The sequence below is a fragment of the Pomacea canaliculata genome, linkage group LG8 (assembly GCF_003073045.1).
Source record: "Pomacea canaliculata isolate SZHN2017 linkage group LG8, ASM307304v1, whole genome shotgun sequence".
NCBI classification, from domain to species: Eukaryota; Metazoa; Mollusca; class Gastropoda; order Architaenioglossa; family Ampullariidae; genus Pomacea; species Pomacea canaliculata.
Genome location: NC_037597.1, coordinates 4,751,969 through 4,773,588, shown reverse-complemented (window position 1 = coordinate 4,773,588; position 21,620 = coordinate 4,751,969). Strand labels below are relative to the sequence as shown.

Sequence of the window (21,620 nt, the reverse complement as noted above, 5' to 3'; positions counted from 1 at the left end):
GGCTAGAATCCTCGTCCTAAAATTGATAGGTGTTATGTTCAAATCTTGGAGTGGGGTTTAATTTTTTTTTTTGCGTTGGGATGTTTTCGTTCTCTAATATGATCAATTTCTGTCAAGCCTTTCATGGAAAACCATATAATCATATATAATCATATAACAAACGCCCATTAATTTTGTTTGACATGATTGACTATGTAGAAATCTAGGTGGAGCTAATTTTTTGTGTATTTTGTTTATTCTTTCCCTAATAAGAACAATTCTATGTCAACCATTTTATGAAGACCCACTACTATATAAACAGCGATCTTAGAGGTGGGGTGGGTGGTTGGATTATTCTTTTAAAGAGGGAACTATATATTAACTTTCATCATAACTGATCGAGCTGCAACTGTCGTGCTGTTCAGCCAAATGTTTGTGTGGGAACTAATGCATCGCAAGAAAGTTTGTGGGGAAGGGGTGATTATATATATAGGGGTATTAGAAAAAATATATATATAAGCAGATGTCTGTGTGTGTATTTAGTGGGTTTTATATAAGATTATACACAGCTAGATTACATGATTTATCTTGGCAATCAATAGGTTTTCGTAAACTAGCTGTGTACAGTCTTATCAATAGACACATAATCTCTACTGTCATACTTTGACATTGAAATGTTCATATTTTGCACTAACAGATGTTTAAAATTGCGTCAGTATAGTAATAACTATTATATTTATTATTATAGTAATAATTTTCGTAATCTAGCTGTGTACAGTCTTATCGATAGACACATAATCTCTACTATCGGACTTTGATATTGAAATGTTCATATTTTACACTAAGATATTTAAACATGCATCAGTATAGTAATAATAATTATTGCTTTTGAAAGAACATATTTTTACTTTTTTTTATCTGTGTTTCTTTCCTCAATTCGAACCACTCTCAGCCACTGCGAGATTAAGTTGTTGGATACGCCTTTGCGAAGTGATCTGTTATTTCAAACGATCGAGCTAGTATTCAGCGATCGAGGGGTGTATTAACTTTTTATCATCAAAACTTAAGTGAGCTGCAACTGTCGTGCTGTGCAGTCAAATGTTTGTGTGGGTGTCACGAGCTCACGAATTGCCTTCTCACACTGCGCAGGGGTCAACAAGTGCGGATGTATGTCTTGAATGTAACATTGTCAATTGTGGTAGACTCGCGGATCAAGGACGTGTTGTGATGCAGCTCAATAAAAAATCAGCCCTACTTAAATAAGAAGGTAAGTTAGATTTTAATTTTTATTCGTGGCTTAGTTGATCTGTTTCTATGTAAATGTTCGTCTGCTATTTTGTAGCCAAGTATCATCACGAGCTTAAGCAATTGTGTCTCCGGTTTATTTTTTGCTCGTCGCTTAGTCGGTTTCTTCGTAGTGTTCCGTCTGCTATTTGATTTTCTAGGATTGTATTCGTGGCATTATATAGTATTGTAGCGTGCTAATTAATATATTGCACACAGACTGATTTTTAATTCATATGAACGAAACGTGTAATGTGCTATTGACATTCAGCGATACTGAACGACCGATCGTGTATAGAAGTCCGTGACTGAATCAAGCAAAGTCGTTTTGACGCTTAGGTTTCATTCTTTATTTCCGTACTACACAGTAAGCACAGTTACAAGATGTAATAAAATACATAAGTTTATGAACATGTACTGTATTATTACTTTAATATGGACACAGACCTTTCCAGATGATGACAAAATGTCACATGATTTGGGTGTTTAAAAGAATGGTTGTAAATAAGCAAAAAGTAGACATGGAGAGAAAAGCATGAAGCAAGATTTTAAACTGGACATCATTACCAACTAATTCAAAGTAGTATGTTTGCATATAAAAAAGTTGAAGCATTTATATTTGAAGGGATTACAATCAACACTTTGAATGCAAAATAAGTCTTACAATAATAATAATAAAATATAATTTTGCTACTATTACCTTGTTTTTTCTTATGTTGTCATTATTAAGATTTATGCATCAGTCGGTCCATAAGTAATGCTTTAGCATATCACGATTAAATATTTCTTGTTTTCATGCGCAGTGTGATCACCACAATTTTATTTTTCAGTGGAGATCTCCAGAGACGGGAGCTAATTTCCAAATACCACATAAGTATGAACCCTCGTGCTTCATATTAAGATGGGTGTAGCTACTAAAATCAAGAACATATGGCTATGCAGATTGTTCATTTCAGTACACATTCTCCTCACAATGTTACATTGTCCCAGTGTGCAGTGGCTATTGTTATTAATAATCTATTTAACTGTAAAAAAAAATCTACCAGTGTAGAAATGATTTACCACTTTACTATATTCACAATCTAAATGCTTATAAATTCCAGCTGTTATTAGCTTTAAAGAAACGAAAAGACCCTCAGCATATTAGCGGGATTTGTGAAGATATTACTAAGGATGGTGAACTAAATAAATGAATAAAATGTATATGTGAGATATTGTACATTGCAATGGATGGGAGTGTGTACCCCTTGGAGGGTGAATAAATAGTAAAGAATACAGAATGTATGTGACAGGGAGAGAGAGAGAGAGCAAAAGTTAGGTTTTATTTCAACGGATAAGACAGTATGGTACTATGTGGAAATAGTAATCACGGTCTTGTAATCAGTGAGTTGAGGCGTGATGTCTCATTTGCATTGGGGCATTTCATTACATACAATCCAACACATGCAGACATAAATTATTACACTGGAAATTCATCACTGCATAAGCAACATGCTATAACCCACAAACAGGTAGAAGTGTTTATACAGCAAATCATTCAACTGGGAAACACAAAGAAAAGAAATGAAAAAGACAACACTTCACAAGTGTACTACTCCTCAAACTTTTTGTGCAAAAAAATGTCTTCCTTTCTCTGGGGAGGAAAACATAACAGAATCAAGAAATCAGTAGTCTGTAAACCCTACGGGCTTAAAATGTGTGACATTTACTCTTTCTATCAACAATGAAACCTAGCTGGTTAAAAAGAATCGAGCAAGACAACACCACTGCAAAGATTCTCTGACTAGTCATTCCATACTTTAAAAACATACCGCAGACCTCTTCAGTACTGTTTATTGTTGTGTTCCCTCTGTCGCCCCTTCACCTACCCACCCTCAGCCAATCCACAAGCTACGACCGCGGCTATTGGAAATACCTTCATTACTTCTAACCCACGGATTATTTCATTAGAATTCGCAAAATAATTTACATCATGCTCTTTTCAAAAACTCACATAAAAGTATAAAGTGGCATTCATACCTAACATTATTTAGATGGTGTTTCTTTTACATAAACACACATTTTACATAATATAATGTTCTCAAATGTCTTTACTCAATTTTGTGGAAGATTCAATAGCATTACATAATTATTATTGCAGTTTCTTATGTTGTTATCCATTTTGGAATAAGTTTGAGTGAATGAACATAGCATTGAAGTAATGGTAACTGTATATCAGCTCATTGCTTTTCTCAACCCCATATTTGCAGGAAAGGTTACATACAGTTGTACTAAAGCATAAAAAAGGGTTAGTAATACATATCTCTACAGAGTAATTATCTATATACAAAACTGAGTCTATTTGTAAGGTAGATATCCAAGTACTTGATAAAAATTTACAACAGACAAAACCATTCCACATGCATCTTTCTTTTTTCTCCAATTCTGTAGTTACAACAGTGCTACTATAAATTTTACCTTCATTAGTGTTAGATTCATTTACCACATCACATCAAGAAAAATGAATAATTTAATAAAGCAGCAAAATAAAATCTTTTGTCACACACGTGTCCAAGAACATGACTCCATTCTCCATTGTTTATCATTTTAACAGCAAGTTTATTACTAAATAGAAAAAAAAAGCCTACAGTCATCCCTGGTAGACACCAGAAGAATAAATATTTCCTATAAGAATAGGTCTATTTCTAAGCCAGCTTTCACACAGAGCTTGCTACTCATAACAGACTATGCTTATTTTGTGATTTCAACCCAACCCACTATTTATCAAATAATTAATGATCACTTTGCATGGTGGCACTTTCCAAGGCTTTTGTTGTTCTTAACACACTGACTAATACAGTGCGCTGCTTTTCGTTGTTTTTTTCTGGGCAGAAGCTGGCAGCTTTCTGATACTTTTCTCTTTTTTGTTTTATCACAAAATTCGGCATTAATAGGTTTCCTGCCACTTTGCAAGCACTGCCTGCCCCCAACATATGTTGTTCGACGGGCAATTGCTGATGGTTGAACAGGAATAATACCTCGTCGAACAACTGAAGAGACTCCGGTGTTATCTCCAAAACAGGAAAGTGCTGTTGAAAGTGCACTTGTGGTGCTTAACTTTGCAATTTTTTTATTAAAGAGGTCAACGGCAGGCAAAAGTTCAGTTCTATTATTTTCAATATCTTTTAAAAGTTTATCAATGTTCTTTTTAAACTCTTGTATTATTAAAGCATCATTAGAGGTAGGGATGTCAAACTCGTCCTCTGAGTCATGCGTCAGTAATTCTTCAACCCTGTTGTTGTTGTCAGTCTGAAATGGTGTGTCGACAGTTTCCACATTTGTACTCGAAGTACATGGTTCTGGGACGTCTTCTCGAGTATCAACAAGAGGCTGGAACCATTCCTGCTGAATATTGTCTTGTCCAGTCGCTAGGTGGAAGAAATGTCTCCTTGATTTGGCATCCCTAACAGGAAATATATTTAATGAAGATACATTAAAAAATTTCATGACAGCGTGCTGGTGCTTGCAGGGTGCACCTGTCATGCCATGTGGGCAAGAACACATGTCTGTGTTCATGTCTACTTGGTATGACTTACCATGCTGCTGCTCACTTTTAACTTCAAAAAGAAGATCTCCTACAGCCTGAACCATTTCCCTCTTAATACTTTCTGTTCCATATAAATAGCGTCTGCTAACCGTAACATCTCTCCTACCATTGGCAAGGTCAAGCAGCCGCCTTTCATAGTAGGCAGGAAACCGTGTTAATAAGAAATCAAGCAGTTGCTGAATGTTATATGCACGTGTGCGGCAGAAGATCTTATCTTTCAAAACATGCATAGCTGCTTCACAGTAGTTGTTTGTGTTATTTCCACGAACAGGAAGGTCTTTTCTAAAAGTGACTGCCCATAGACTTCTTCGTTCAAACTGCTTTTCTAAATACAGTTTGAATTTGGGATTGACCCTAACAACATCATCTCTACAGGCATTATCATAAACATTAATTATTTCATCATCACTCTGAGCATAAACCATTTTCTTGATGATGCTCAGTAGATGAGGCCTGCTTTCTTTTTTTACATTGTTCCGAGCCTCCCAAAGGAAACGCCAAGTGGCCTGAAGTATATGGAACGTACAAAGAAGAAGTGTTGCTTCAGGGAATGTAGCTTGCAGGCTCTGCCTTTCAGCACTACTGTCATCTGTGAGGTACACCTGAGGTCCTCTATTACCTCTTCCAAAAAAAGCATCAGATGGCAAAAGTTCTTTATATAGTAACAAAGCATCTGTTATTACTTCTGTTGCTTCAGAAGAAACAATAAGGCAGCCTAAAGGGAGTCCACCTGCAACACTGTGAGTGAGAAGCAAGAAAACTCTGCAGTCATACCTGTCCATCCCACCTGAGGCATCCATAAAAACAAGTTCACCACTTGCACGGTGCAGTCTGTGCACTCTCATCATTAGGGGAGTGCAGACAGCTATGGCTATCTTCCCTGATGCTGTTTCTTTTACCTTGCAGAACTCCCCATTTTGTTCTGCATTGAATGTCCTGCAAGCTGTCTTTAGGCTGTCAATCAACAGTTCTGAAGAGGTTGGAGAGTATTTCTCATCAAATACTTGCTTGTACAGTCTGAAATGTAGGGGGAGAAAGAAATTGAATAGTAAAGAGTGTCTTAAATTCTTTGTTTTGAATAAATTAAAGTTAATTAACCCAATGGCTCAGTCCTTACATCGACCAAATACACATGTCATATTAGCTCATCAAAAGAAGACTTCACTACAAGAGCTAAAGAATGCTATAAGAATAAAATAAAAACACAGAAAAACGTTTTTAAAAACTGACGTTTCATGATCCAAACTAAGGATTCTATCCTGACATTCAACACCCCTTATAATAGAAGAAAAATAGCTAAATGTTCAAATCATAGACATTTTAGCCACTATTTACTTCTCATTTCTTCATCAAATCAATATTGCAGTTTCTGATAAAATTCTATAATATAATGAACCAAAAACCCTGATTGTAAGGGTATAACATTATCAACTATACTGTATTCTAATGCTCAAGGCACATATTTATTTATGACAACTTATTTTTAATTGCAAAGTAACAAAGTAAAAGTATAAACATACACAAGTAAAGAAACACTAGGGACTTCAGGATTATGTAGAATGGGTGAAATTATGGTCAAGTCATGTGTAAAATGCTATGAACATCAAATTCTACTGAAAAACCAGCTGCAGATGTTAAGTACCTGTGGCAAAACCCCAGATCAGGACAAACAGCTCTGTCAGCAGCCTCATAAACATAGTTTTCGCCGTGTTCCATGTGGAGGTCAAGCTTATGCAGTTCAAGTGCTGAAGATGCACTATGGCCTTTTGAAAAAAGTCCCTTGAATTTGGTGATTGTTTCATTATTAACATCCCTATGACGTAGAGAATCAGCACTATACAGACTATGATTGTGAGTGTGTTCAATCCGAAGGCATGTAGGGAAATCTCTCAAAAGCGGGTCTATGTTCTTTGGTCTGCAAAAAAGGATGTAACATCTCACTGACTGTTCATTGCTACAAAAGTTATATAACCATAGACCCATCACAGCTTCAACAATGATCAAATGTCTTCCTCATATTTACTATGTAAGTGTTAAACAAAAGAAGTGTTCCATTTAATCCACATGGATGCATATACTAAAACAATGCATACAAACATTTCTTAATTCAAGAGGAGTGCTTGGTACTATTAAAATTAATGTCATACAGACTGTAGTTACTTTGGTTTTAAACATTAACAGACAAAATATGTGTAAACCTAACATAATGCTTTGCCCATATTCATTATCTTTCTTTTGATCATCATAATATTTACACTTCAAGAGTAGTACCTGCTGAGTTTTCCAAGCTGTCTCTGTACAGCAATTGTTAGCAGAGCTGGACATTCTGAATTCTTGGAACCAAGACGGCTGTTGGCTGTAGCAGAAACCGGGTTGGTATTGTGCTGGCATCTGAAGTATTGTTTATAAATATTTTTGCCCCCGTCCTTTGCTGGCACACTGGCTCTAGCACGCAATGTAACCTTGCTTCTGTCTTGAAATTTCTGAAGCCACAGTTTTGCACTATCTGTATCAAATATTGCCAGCCGGACTTCACATATGAATTTTCCCTCAGATTTTGGCTGAAATGATGTCACTTTATACCTGTAGCCAAGTGGTAAAATTTCCTGGAAATGTAAAATAATGAGATAAGAATTTTGTCTGTAATGTTATAGCATTTGGCTATGCAAGTATTATAAATAAGTGTAACTGATTGTGATAGATGTTTGTTTAAAAATACAAACTTAATCTAATACATATTCGGATGTGCATCACTTTTACAGTAGTAAATATGAACACCACAGGAAGAATTCCAGTGGTTATGACTGTGATCTCCACTGTTTAATCATGATATTTATACATCTTTTAGATCTATTATTAATATTCATATTTTGCTGTACAATCCTCATGAAGATATATAAACGTTTTATATTTTGGTAATGATGAAACATATCTGGAAAAGTGAGAAATCTTGGTATGTGTGTCAATGACCTTGCAATCAGTTGCTTCATATATTTCTATATTTGTGTGTATACATTTCTACATTTCCTTATACTGTACTTACATTCAGTTCTGGTTTTAGAATACTTTTAACACAAACACACATGCAAACTGTTTGATTTGACTTATGGCAAATTGGCATTTGTCATTCTGTCTTTACATTTATAACATATGCAATTATAAGATGCATACTTGGATGTTACAACATATGTTAAAACATAGCATACACTCAGTTTTGACATTACTCTTTATAAAATGTATGATTTTCTGATAAAACTTTATTTTGCTTAGCGTCTAGTAGATTAAAGTGGTAAGCGGTCCGAAATACTTTGAGAATCACTGGATTAGACCATTTAATTGCCGATTCGACCAGCCCATAGTCAATTCGATCACATCATCATCCACGAAATGATTCAACTATGACTTTTTAATAAATCAGGTTTGATGAAGTGTCTTTTATCAGGATTGGTTTACATGCGCGTGTAATCTTTGTCACTTTCATAGTTTCTTCGCGCGCCTAATTCAAGATATTCGTGGCACCTTTGGATCGTCTGCCCCACTATGTCTCGTATGAACCCGATTTCAAAAGAAGTTTGTGAGGTGATATGATCTTATTACTATTTGCTTGTGCGAGCGTTTGACAACAAATTCAGTGGTCGGCGCGCGGTCGAAATGTGATCGATCACGTACTTGTGGCCGATTCTCGCGCGCTTTGCTTGCAGTTATTATTACATCATGTTTTTATCTAAAAAATAAAGTCAGTTGAATGAATCACACTTACTTGCACACACTTAAGTTGCTGCTCGTTACAGGCGTGATCACTCAAAGCAGGTGTGGTGTCTGGTGCTGATGCCATCCTAACATCAAAATGGACTTGTTCCGCTTGAATTTTTCTTGGCGCGTTTTCCGCGTCAGAATTGTCCCAGATTAGAAAAGGGCGATTCAAGTACAATAGGTATATTTGCGGATGCGATTTCCATCTTAAAAACAATTAGTGAAGCAATTGTCCAATGCAGTGGTGGGTCTTCATGACATGGTTGACATAGAATTGTTCATATTAGAAAAAGAATAAACAAAAAACAAAACAAAATACATAAAAAATAGCTCCACCTATAGATTTTAACATAGTTGATCATATCAAACAAAATTAATGGTCGCTTGTAACCACTAGATTTTATAGTTTCGCTTTGCAATCAATAGGTTTCCGTGAAAGGCTTGACAGAAATTGATCATATTAGAGAACGAAAACATCCCAACGCAAAAAAAAACAAAAAAAAAAAAATTAAACCCCACTCCAAGATTTGAACATAACACCTATCAATTTTAGGACGAGGATTCTAGCCACTAGGCCACAGAGGCCATCTGACAGTCATCTCTAATCTAACCTACTTGTAGTTAAACATTGTCCGCGTTGCGTTCTTGGGCTCTCATTTATTATTTACCTTTTCTCATCAGTTTTAGGCTTTGAGTTATTTTGACTGTCGCAATTAATTTAATGTAGCCCTTCATACTGTTTAACAGTAGTTGAATTATCCCCAGAGCAAGTTTCATAGCTTTTTCATAGCATCCAAAGATTGAAGCGAAGGTTTAACCTGCTGAACTTGTAGTTAAACATTGTGTTGTGTTGGCTCTCATATATTATACCTTTACCTCTCCTCAGTTTTAGGCTTTGAGTTATTTTGACTGTCACAATTAATTTAATGCAGCCCTTCATAGTGTTTAACAGTAGTTGAATTAGCCCCAGAGCAAGTTTCATAGCTTTTTCACAGCTTTCAAAGATTGAAGCGAAGGGTTTCTCTGAGCACGGTCGGCCAAGGTCGCTGACGTCACGCTTCCGAAGGCTTCCGAAGTTTTTCCCTTCATTGGGACGTTTAGGAAAAAAAAATCAGCGGCCGGGAGGGGTATCGTGTACCCGGTCCCGCGCGGGTGTGGAGGGGACCTATTAGTCTTAGTAATTTTTTTCGATTTCTTTCAAACAAAAGCGAAACGAAAAGGCATGACGAATAAAAATAAATAAAAATAGACCTCAAAGAGCGGTACAAAGGGTAGGCTTCATCACTACTAGATTGAGTTGTATAACTATATAGTTACCTCTAATAATTGTACCCCAATGACAATGACAATGACAATTCTTTATTTACGAGGGGTAAAATAAGCAACAGAGCGCTTTTTTTCATTTAGCCCTCGCGCTTTACAGGGAAGGAAATTAACTACATTAATGAAGTAATAAGCATTATAGAAAACAATCCCAAATATATGAGACATCAAACCTGCATTAGGCGAAGGGTATAAACCTTAATTATTGTTTTTAATTTTCGTTTCTTTAATCGGTCGAGTGTCCCACGTCCACTGATGACATTTTCCTATGAAAGGGGCGTGAATAGCTTATTCTTTTCACATCCTCTTCGATCCATGATTTCCCGACCACTCACGTGTACACAGCTCTAAAATATTCATCTCGTGCAGTGTTGTAGACCCTATAGTCGGGTACACTTTTCCTTACGTTTCATGTCTACATTACGTTACTAAACGAATTGTAAATATTGACAGTAAAATTAGAGCTCGAAGGCATACTCTTGTATACTGGGAAAATAACCAACCATTATAATTAAGGGGTTATATTGAAAGGTCGTCTGCCTCGGGGCTTTCGGCGGCCCTTCGTGTTTGTGATTGATTAAAGTACTTATAGCACCGGATTCAGAAAATATAGTCACGCATGCAGCCCTTAATCGACAAACAATTTTGCCTGCGGCAACTGCATCGAATTTGTAATGAAGCTCTGGTCCTACTGGATTGTAACTGATGTATGTACATGTGTGTGAGAGAGAGAGAGAGAAAGAGAGAGAGACTGATCGAGTGAAAGACATGTATTTCCAAAAGAAACTTTCTGTGCGACAAAAACAGTTAATATCAATGGAAATTTAAGCAGACTAGGCATAATGGGGAATTGTTAATCCAATTTCAAAATGTACACTTTCAAATTAAAGCATTGTATAAAGAACACACGCACACACAGATATAAAACAAAACCTCCCTATAATCAATTAAGGTAACCTCCACTGTACCCAAGAGAGAGAGAGAGAGCAAAAAAAATGTCCAAAGCTGAGTGTCTTGCATCTTGATATCTATGAAGGGCATTGGCATCAACAGCTAGAGTTCACCTGTCCTTCGATCGCCAACCAAAAGAATATTCGTGTTGAGCAATTAAGGCAATCGCACTGAGGATGTCGTTTCCCGACACTGGAAATCGGTTATGACCGTTACACGAAGCACAAGCTACATGTGGCAAAACATTTTCATAATAATTATATCCCACTTTTTAAGCACTGCTGGGGAGAAAATCGAACTCTTGTGGAAGGAAGCTGGTAAAATGGCAGAAGGGAGAAACAAAACTAATCATTGATCTTGCATTCTGCATACGAGCATTGCAGCTCTCATCGGAAGAAAGAAGAAAAAAGGCAGAAGAAAGTAAGGGGAAAAACAGGAAGGAAAAAGAAAATATTATACACTGTTAAGTAATGTGATGATGATGCCTGTTTTACGGGTACTAGGCGCAGACATTCAGCCATGTACAACATTAGTAAAACACAACGAACACCCTCTATCTTCCCGGGATGAAAAGCACTACATTTTCATAACATACTCAAACACCATGAGCCCCAAAAATGCTGAATTTTAAGTGAGATTGGAATGTTGAAATAGAGGTGAAGTATCGAAACTGCAGGACAAAAGTTTCCATAACTGAGGTCCACAGCAAGAATTGAACACCTTGCATCTTCCAGTCTGAGAGAAGATGAAATAACATTAACAGGTCCTTTCTCATACCACTCTGGATAATGAATTCCAGTATCGGACCCAATGACTGCACAATCAAAGTCTGGACCTGATGACTTGTCCAATGAATTATTCATTGCAGGGGAAGAGGTTTCTGCAAGAGTGCGCCTTGAGCATTTGTTCAGTGTGCTTTTGTTACACTTCCCATTGTTCCTGCCGCTAGCAAATATTTATCATCTGGACTCGATTATAACTTTATAAACTTCGAGTGTCGATTTACACTTCTATTGTGAACTACTTCTAATGCCCAATCACCACAATTATAATTGGACATGTCTGATCACCAAACGGGCATTCTATAATAACTAATAAAATTCTCAGACCTCTACAGCTACAAAAATTAAGAAAAAAAACAACTTTTTTTAAGAGTAAATCAATTTACACTCCATATAACTTACCTAGATTTATAATATCAAATTACACCAATTTATTAAATCCATCAATATATTCTACACCCAGTCTGACAGTCATAAAGAGCACAAACTGTTTCGCTTGTGTAAACTTGAAATGTGATTTTGCGATTGACAGTCATCAGCTCAATCATTTAATGGATCCAATACTTGATGAAGCCGCAGGTCTGCCGCGACTTGGTGGTGGTTAGGTAAATATGAATCTGTGCTGTGAATGGTACATAACAGTAAAAATGAGAGTCTCATGAAATTTTCATGAAGGCGACCTGAACATCATCAACAGCCAGCCGCCATCAGCTGATTGCAGGACCAGGACCAGGACCAGGACCAGGACCAGCCATTGCTGCGAGTGTCTGGCTGCACTGAGTGCCAGCGACACTTTCGTGACCGTTGGAACTTCCACGTCAACGGCCTGAGTGCCGGTGGACCAGGCCAACACGTCTGCTTTTAATATCTCAAATGTGCCTGTACACCATTGATCGTGCAAAGACAGCTTGCTTTGCTCTCCTCAACCCGGTCAGTCCTAGTCATGGAAGAAAATGTAAACACCACAATCAATTGAAATACCTTTTCGTGGACATGGCAGTAGAGCTATCCGTAATGTTTAAGCTTTAGTCTCTTGTTTGATGAATGTTGGCTTAATCTTAGCTTAGATGGATGAGAGGGAGAGAGAAAGAGCTTGTGTGTGAGAGAGAGAGAGAGAATAGTGAAATGTCGCGTTTGTTACAGCAAAGACCTTCAAGCCCGTTATATTTCCACTGTTAGACAGTCATATGGTAAAAATTCTTATTGCCAGGTAAATAATAATAAAAATGGTTAGGCACCAAGATGACATTTTGAGTTCGGTGTTGAGTACGCTTGATCCTTTTGTGATTCGTATAAATAAGCTGTTAGATGAGTGAGTGAGTCTGTGGATTGATGTGTGGATGGATCACTGGATGCACGAATGTATAGTGGATGAGTGGGATGGATGATAGGAGAATGAGTGGGTGAATAGATGGATGGATGGATGAGTCAGCGTTTGTGTGTGGAAGTATATTTGTGGATGTGTGAGCTGATAGATGAGTGGACTGATAATATTACTTCAATATCCGGATAGAAAGATCGATTAATGAATGTGTGGATGGATGGGTGACTGCATGGTTGGATGGGTTGCTGGATGCAGCCAACATCAAGAAAAACGAGGGACCAGAGTCAACAGAGTCCTAAAGCATAACCAGGGTATTGGAGTCAAAGGAAGAAACATTGCCAAGTAACAAGAAAACAACCTGAGGCACTTTTTGATGTTTGCAATGCAGAGTAAACAGCAAGGCAGACATGCAGGCATTGACAGGTGCCGAGAAAGAATAACATTAAAGTGTCAGAGAAACACAAAATCTCTGTGTGGGAAGAGTTTGTCTCCAAAGAAAGAAGAGGTCGCCGGCAACCGTCGCCACGGCAACCACCACCTCCACCAGCCACTATTGCTACTACACGTATATATCACGAATCTCGTCCTCCTCCTTCTCCTCCTCCTCTTCTTCTTCCTCCTCCTCTTCATCATCATCATCATCGTCATCATCACCATCATCATCAGCAGCAGCATCCCACCACCACTACAATTACAGTGGTGTAGAAGTTTTTGTGTGGGTGGGTGGGATTCCATGCTGACAGTGAACGCCGCTCACATTCTTGCCTCATCAGTCTCGTTTTTTAGGACCCGCTGTGCCTTCCCCTCCTACTTGTCCCTCCTTGTTGCTACGCCACTGCAATCACCGGGTACAATTACAATTAATGATGGTGAAGATGAGGAGACAAAAACATCGTTGGCTTCATTATGGTCTTCATCACCGTCATGGTCCCAGCAAAACGGATTCTGATAGTAGTAACAGTAGAAGTAACAGTATGAGGAGGAGAAAATATCTATGAGAGAAGCACAAACAATAAAATCAGAACATTAAAGAAACACAATCTGTAGAGTATCATCATAACATGGCATTCTCTCCCTCTCTCTCTGTATATATAGCTCTCTCCACTCAAATACCTTCTACTAACATTAATTTTTAATGACATGTCACCAAGGCTAAATTTAGAGGGAAATGACATCAATTAATGCTGCAACTTCGTTACCTAAAAAAAAAATTGATTGATTGACACTGGATGAGATGAATGCTGGTCTGGGAGGCGGACCGGGCTGTAAGCCTGTCATCTTGCCAGAGTTCGGCGAGTCTGAAAGGCTTTGATCATCAGGACTGTCTGAACCGCATCCACAGAATTAACGCGTTTGGGGTGGTTAGGTGGGTGGGGGTGGTTAGGTGGGTGGGGGTGGTTAAGTGGGTGGGGTTGGTTGCTCACGTGTCCTGCGTGTGGCAGCTAGTATCGCCAGCATTTGTCAATGGTGGAAGAATTTTCCCTTCTTCATTTTACCAAGGCAGTTTACACTCAAATCACAATGGCAAATAAAATGTGGGAGGGTTTTTAAAAAGTAAATATTCTTTGAAGTCAATTCCCAGTTAGTTGACTAAAATATTTACTGTTGGTGTACTAGCATCTGTCAAAGACATTACTTATGATATATAGTAATACTAACATTAGTTGAGACATTTATCAAAATCTAATTTAACAATTTACTAATTCGGTAAGCCAGGTAAGAAATTCGTCATACCTTATAGCTTGTGTTAATTAAACCACTAAATTCGACACATCCTATTTTGACTAAGATATTTTTCATGTTCATTAACAGTTTGACATGCCTCCGGTCCTACTAATACAGTCGTCATGTCCTACTATTTAATTGTTGATTAAGGTACTCCATATATATCTTGGTCAACTAAAATATTGCTTCTGTCATTTAGGAGTCTGACACATTTCTCACATCCTCCACTAGATTGTTTCCAGTTGGTGTAACAGAGCTTTCGCCCGCGTTTCTGGCCACGTGTTCCTCCTCGGGACATGCGTCAGAAAATGATCGATTCTTGGCTTGTACAAAAAGCCGACTGCCCCTTTCTTACTCTCCACACTTCGCGGAGCGCTGACCTACTCCGTGTCTGCCCTGCAGCAGCAACTCCTCCTCACCTGGTAGGTAACCAGAACCTCGAAACAGTTGTTGACTCAAGGTGTTTGTGTCTTATTAGCTCGACTACTACAAAGAGGTACACTGTTAAATTAATTTTAAAACAGAACCATAGAGTATGATGCAGGCAGAAGCTTTACTAATCCTTTCTATGTCGAGAGAAAATCTAGCGCAATTAAAATTTTTACTCGTATTTAAAATTTTGACATGTAAGAGAGACTTTCTTTAGCGTTTGGTTCATAGTTTCTACTGGTAAATGGATTATGGTTTGCTAGAATTTTTTTTTTTTTCACTTTTTATTTGTTTGCTTGGCAACTTTGATATTTTTATATTTATTTCCTGATTTTTCGCTCTTTGTGTCGTTGTTTCTTAATTTTGTGTACTGTTATGAAATAATCTTGCAACTGGGGATCTTTATTAACTTTAATTCATCGTCTGATATCACAGCAATTAATTTAGACAATTTGTTGTCAACCTCAGTAACAGGCGCTTGTTAATTAAACTGCTAACAGTGCACAGGAAGAATGAGAGATGGAAGAAACAGAATTACACGATGAACTTCTAACTCTCGGGGTCATGGGTCATGTTTCCTGATCTTTGGTGTCTCTGTGCTGTTCAGATGCGAAGATTATAACGACTCAAGAAACGATCTCCTAATGTCCCATAGTATACAGAAAAATCTTCAAGTGTTAGCTTTAGCTTTGTTGGCGCTATACAAGAGAAATAAATAGCATATTTTCATTTCACTTTCCTAATGCTGGCACACAATTTTTTTTTCTTTCCCTTCATTTTTTTCTTTATTTTTCTCTTTCAACATTGTTGATTCTTTTCTTTGTTTTGAAACACTCTTGCTGTCATTCTATATCGTGCTTTTTTGTTCGTTCCCCAAGCGCTTTCAACAAGTCTTCATTTTCCTGTCTTTTCTTCAGCCTGTTTTACTAGATTCATCGAACCACAGCTTTGCAAGGCAACCTTGAGAACCTCACCACCTGAGGACAACCTCACAAGTTACATTTTTCTGCCAGGCGCTGGCCATTCGGAGCAGACAGCAATCTACCCGCGGTTTGTCCGCGGCTTCTGGACACTTCAAGACACTTCATCTTATCGGCATTGCCAGGATCTTGACCTTCTGCACGAACCATATGAAAGGAAGTTTTATTTGTGTTGATTCCCTCTTGCTTCTTTGACAAGATTGTGTAGGAAATGTTTCTTCTTTCTCCATGAAACCCAGGTCTTTGTCTATGCAAGGACAGCATTTGCAGGGTTCGCCTGATCCAGGGTCTTCTGGGCACCAGACGTCGTTGCTACTGCTGACGGAAGTGGAGGACAATGATTCAGGCTATATACCAGAGGTACATTGTTCAGATCTTCCAGTGGATTTGCAGCATAAATTTTACCGCAATGGCCGATGTTTCAAGAGTTACATCACGGCTGCCCGAACCGAAGACATCCTTAAGATAAGCTCTAGAAGCTCAATCGTCAGTATCAGTGTCATGAACTTCAAAAAGGACAACAAAAGATGCCTACACAAAGGAACTCTGATCAGTTCTTCCATTTCTGAAACAGACGGACTTCTGAATGCAAAATTTTCGAGACACGCGAATAAAAGATTCCTTCCTAAGATAGAGAGCTTGCCTAAAATCTCTTTTAAAATTCCACAAGAGACAGGTCGTCCAAACGCTCGCGAAAGTACCGCGGGTAAAAAACTCTGCTCCTTTGTGAGGTCGTTCACCCAAAGAGAGTTCTCCCTGCAGGACCCTGAAAATGCTTTCCAGCACATACCCACGGAGCAAGCTTATCCCACCCCAACCCAAACTTGTATCCCAACTTTGATTCACGTGAAAGCCAAGGAACCAGAAGAAGTCTTGGGCGAACATCAGGCTGCTGGCATCTCAACCACAGATGGTGAGAAGTCGGATCACGTGACAGAGGATGCCCGGCCTAGGAGGGCAAGCGGACGACAGCTGTGGGACAAGGTTGGGGTCAAATTCGGTTTACGTCGTAACGTGGGGGCAGAGGACACTGGCGAGAACGTGGGCGATGCGTGCCCGGTCTGGGTATGTGGGCCTGGGGGTACCCTACGTCCAGCATACGACCGCTGGGGTACCCGGCGGGACGCCCTCGCCGACCCCGAGCGCATGTGCATGCCCCAGGCCGTGCGTGAGCGCGTGCAAAGTGATGTGGAGAACCGCAAACGTTCGGTGGTGCGCAAAATGTCGCACTTCTTCAACATAAAGCTGCGTCTGAACTTGGAGGAGGACCTGCACTTCTGATTTTTATTGCAACAAATTAACTTTGTTCTATGATCTTTCCCACAAAGCAGTTTAATGTCATTTTATTACTATTCTTCTGTGCACATTGTCATAGCTCTGTGAGATCTCAGTGTTATAATATGTCAGGGTTACTATGGAAATATCAGTCAGTGAGGAGTTACAGACAATGCGAAGACTAAGTAATGTTTACGAAACCTGACATAATCACCTTCACATTTTTTTCCTAGCGAACGAAAAGAAGAACAATAAGCGTACGCAATTCTTTGTTATAAACAAACAAATCCCTGTGTTTTCTGGGTGTGAATGGAGCTTATGTACAAAGCTTTATTGATTTCTAACGACTTTTTCATGAAAATACTTGAAAACTGCTACACACTCAAAACAGCAGCTAGACGCAGTTTCTGCATGAACAATATATGTGCACAGCTTATGGGTTTACACTGTGTACAATGAAAGGAATAGGAAGTAGAATTTTTTTTATCTTAGAAAATCCATTGTGTACTTTGAGCATTTTTTACTGCTGCTATAAATCGTCTAAATAGAATAAGTGTTGAATGGCAATGGAATAAGACCTGTATTAAAGTGGGTGGGTAGGGGGGTGAGTGAGTGGGTTTATAGTATCTGCACGCGTATCATTGATAATGTACATAAAAATGACAGACCCTATACCAATAGAAGATGGTAAAAGGTCAATGGAAGATGTAAGAGCCTTATTTACCTTGGAGCACGGCTTTGTGAGAGCGGTGTCTACTTTCCCTCGCAGCACACCTTCCACACTTATGAAGTCTGGGATCCTGCGGCGCTGGGCTGGTGCGAGTGCCAGCTAGTTTATTTATTTATTTTTTTTTATTCATTTATGTTGCATTCTCGAAGTCCCTTTCTTTGAAATTTTTGGTTGGTCACGTCTAGTGGCCGTTTTAATAAACTTGTATTTTGGACTGTCCCTACGCTTGTGTGTGTATTTATTCACTGAGGAGCGATTGGTTTCGTCGCTCGCATCGTGTCTGTTGTATTTGTGTGTCAGTGAGTGTGTCTGTGAGAGTAAAACCCACATCGTCCGATTGTATAAATCGACAACACTTCTTCTCGCCTTGTCCAAAGTCTTGTAGTGCGAGTCGATAATGTTAACGCCATCTTGTTGCTTACATCCTTCGACCATGGCTGCTCCAGCCATCGACTTTCCTTTTTTCTCCTTATTTTCTCGTTGATGCCTACAGTCCGTACAGATACCTTCGTCTTACTTTCATGCACACGCACACAGTCTTCGTTGTACGGAGCATTTACTGTTCTCGCAGAATGGGGCATCTTTCAGGTTCGGCTGTCACTGGGTCAAAAGGTTACAATGGTCATGAGGATAGTCGCGATGCCACCAGCACAGACAGATGACTACATTCTCCAAAGAGCAACTGGGTGTCCTCGTAATAATGATGCTGGCAAAAGAATGAGCAACCCACTGGTCAGGAAGTTGAGACTGGCAGTTTTGATTGCCTGTTATTGGGAATAAGCGAAAGAAAGAGTATAAAAATGGACTAGTATTATGTTGATTGGCCTAAGGAGTAATGCTCGTGAAACAGATGTGTTTATGGTGATTGTTTAAAGGATTCAATGGTGGGTATGAACTCTAACAACCAAGCTACTGAAACTTTCACAAGCGAGTTACATGAACTCTCACAACCTAGATACATGACAGTTGGGAGGAACTGGAAGAAGACGACTGGCAATGTTTGCTTGGCTGCTTACAAAACAGTGGGGAATGGAGGGTTGTGGATTCAGATCTCGACTCTGGCATAAGTTACTTCACGCTGGATGTGACATGTTTAATAACAGGCCTGGATTTCGTCCATTATATAACCACAGTTTCTGACTTGGTGTACAACATCGATTCCTCCCCCACCACATTTATCCCCCTCTCTATCCCTTCTCCCTTCCCCACACATATGCACACACACTTTTTTTTTTTTTTGTATCTTCGATCCCCTCATATTAGTTTTCTTCCTTTACTACTAGAAATAAAATGTCTGTTTCGCCTATTTCATTATGTTTTTTATTTATCACTACGTCATGATTTCGTGATACATAATCTCACTGGTTTCCACCCTTAAAAAAAGTGCTTTTTTCACTCCCCCGTCTCTGTGATCTTCCTCATTACCATTAAGTATCTTAAACCCGCTCTGCGTCTTAATTAGAAGGGCTTCCTATAATAATAAGTCTATATCTTAATTTTCCCAAAGTCATATACGATCATATGTTTCCAGAGACCGTTTGTTACACAATCGCCATTTTTGTGCAAGTAGGCAAAACAGACAATGCCAGTCTGATGGTAATTTTCATTAGCTTGTTCTCACCCATCCTAAGTCATAGTTCGATCTGATGGCAAAAGTAAGGACACGTGAGCCGCCTGCATTCAATATGTCACTCGACCGTCTGGAAGCTTCTAAAGTACTTGGGTCGACGTGGCAGAAACAAGGGAGAGGAGAGAACTGTTTCTGCATCGATTCTTTTTTTTTTTTTTTTTTTTTTTTTTTTTTTTGTAATGATGTTTCTTTTCTGTAGGAAAGGAGGGGGAAAATAAAAAAAATTCTACATAATTTTGGTCAAATCATGAACTGTCTTAAACAAAAGGGAATGAGCTTACATACAGACGAAAATAGACGCGTATCCACGTTATGCAGATTCTGAAATCTGTTGTGCAAAGCAATGCATGTGGGTAAAAAAAAGTCTACGTCTACGTTTTACTTCTTTTTTTTTTTTTTCTTCGAGTTGGCCTCATCTTTCCCAGTCTGAGCTGCTTATTCTGCGCTGATGAAGTTTCCGCTCTATGCCGCTAAGACGCGTGATTAAAGGTCGGACTGAACTGATAGCATTTGAAGCAGGGAGGTAACTGAGCGCTCATGACGTGCAAGAGATTACTGCCCTTTTTAAAAAAAAAAATTACTTCACAAAACTCTAGGATTTTCTTTGTGGGAGGGAGGATCGAATGCAGGAGGGGAAGGTGGAGAGGTAGCACTAGAAAGCTCAGCTCAGCACTTATAGGTGGTCCACATGCTTAAAGTTATAGAAAAAGACAAGACCTTCCCCCGAATATTCCATTACGGCAAATTGAACCGTTACAGTCCGATAGTTTTATCAGGTCATAGTCAGGCTTGGTGTGGTCTGAAGGTTGGAGGGCACTTGGAAAAAAAACCGTGAGTGGATAAGTTTGTCATTGCTTTTGTGTGGAAGGAAGGAATGTCACAAAGAATTGTTGTTTACGGGTCTTTTGGCATTGTCGCTTGACTTTCCTAGAGACTGCTAAAGGTTTGGGCTGTGTGTGTGTACTCTGGAATGTCAGTCCGGGGGCTGGGGCATTACCAAAGTGGCTAGAAACTATCATTGCATGGTTGGCTTCGTCTCTCTAATTTCTGATTAAATAGTACAGTTAGCAACATCACTAATTAACGATAATAAAACGTCACCAGCTATCTCTTAAAATTATTTTATTTATCATGCCACTTTATAATAACACAAAACAAGACACTTTAATGAAAAGTTCGCAAAATAATTAAGTTTGAAGACGTACTGTAAATATAGTATTTTTTAAAATTCATTAGCTTTTATATGTCAACCCGGCATGATGGCCCAGCCCTGTCCAGGCAGCGAATCGGCATGAGAAGGCGGGGTGGGGAGTCGGACTAGCTATAACACGTTTTCAGCGACACTCCCCCAATGTAAATAACGGTTATTTTGTGCTTCTTTATTTTGATGAAGGGGACAGAACTGGTGAAATATGGAGACAGGGAGATAACCACTTCCTGGAGCTCGCACGCTTCCTCTTTACGTTTTCCTCAACAGTCTCGCCGCCATCATCATTATCATCATCATCATCATCATCATCCATCATCATCATCATCCATCATCCATCATCATCATCATCATCATAGCCAGGCGTCTTTGTTACAGACGATTTCCTCTTTACCTTTGTTGTCAGCGCTGTACATTGTTGTCAGTATTGTCATGTTCACTGTGACTGAGTTCCCATGTCGGAGTTAACATTGCCTGCGTCACGGACAACGACGACGGTCTCTTAAATCACGTGACTGACAGCACCTCGTAGCCGACCAATGGCACGTTACTGAGCAGACTTCACTGTCTCCTTCAGGTTTACGTGCAGCCACAGTATACTTAACACATTCCGCACTTCTTTCTCTGATCTTTATTTTCCTGAATATCAGCAGAATGACAAT

General features: G+C 38.9%; 1 protein-coding gene and 1 long non-coding RNA gene across 2 annotated transcripts; one reads left to right on the top strand and one right to left on the bottom strand.

The window, feature by feature from the left end:
* Positions 1-382: 382 nt before the first annotated feature.
* Positions 383-2,462, top strand: LOC112570911. Its single transcript, XR_003100717.1, has 2 exons — positions 383-1,246; positions 2,094-2,462. It is a non-coding gene; the product is annotated as an uncharacterized LOC112570911 (long non-coding RNA).
* Positions 2,463-3,958: 1,496 nt separating this feature from the next.
* LOC112570910 lies at positions 3,959-9,447 on the bottom strand. Its single transcript, XM_025249624.1, has 4 exons — positions 8,610-9,447; positions 7,121-7,455; positions 6,492-6,764; positions 3,959-5,866 (listed from the first exon to the last, which is right to left on the bottom strand). Exons 1-4 carry the CDS (start codon positions 8,682-8,684, stop codon positions 4,042-4,044), a joined length of 2,508 nt encoding a protein of 835 aa, XP_025105409.1. The 5' UTR covers positions 8,685-9,447; the 3' UTR covers positions 3,959-4,041.
* Positions 9,448-21,620: the final 12,173 nt, after the last annotated feature.

Coding starts and splice junctions, on each gene's coding strand:
- LOC112570910 (XM_025249624.1), bottom strand. CDS start 8,684: ATGGCATCAGCACCAGACACCACACCTGCTTTGAGTGATCACGCCTGT. Junction 7,456..8,609: donor AGCAACTTAAGTGTGTGCAA/GTAAGTGTGATT, acceptor TTACATTTCCAG/GAAATTTTACCACTTGGCTA. Junction 5,867..6,491: donor GATCTGGGGTTTTGCCACAG/GTACTTAACATC, acceptor CCTACATTTCAG/ACTGTACAAGCAAGTATTTG.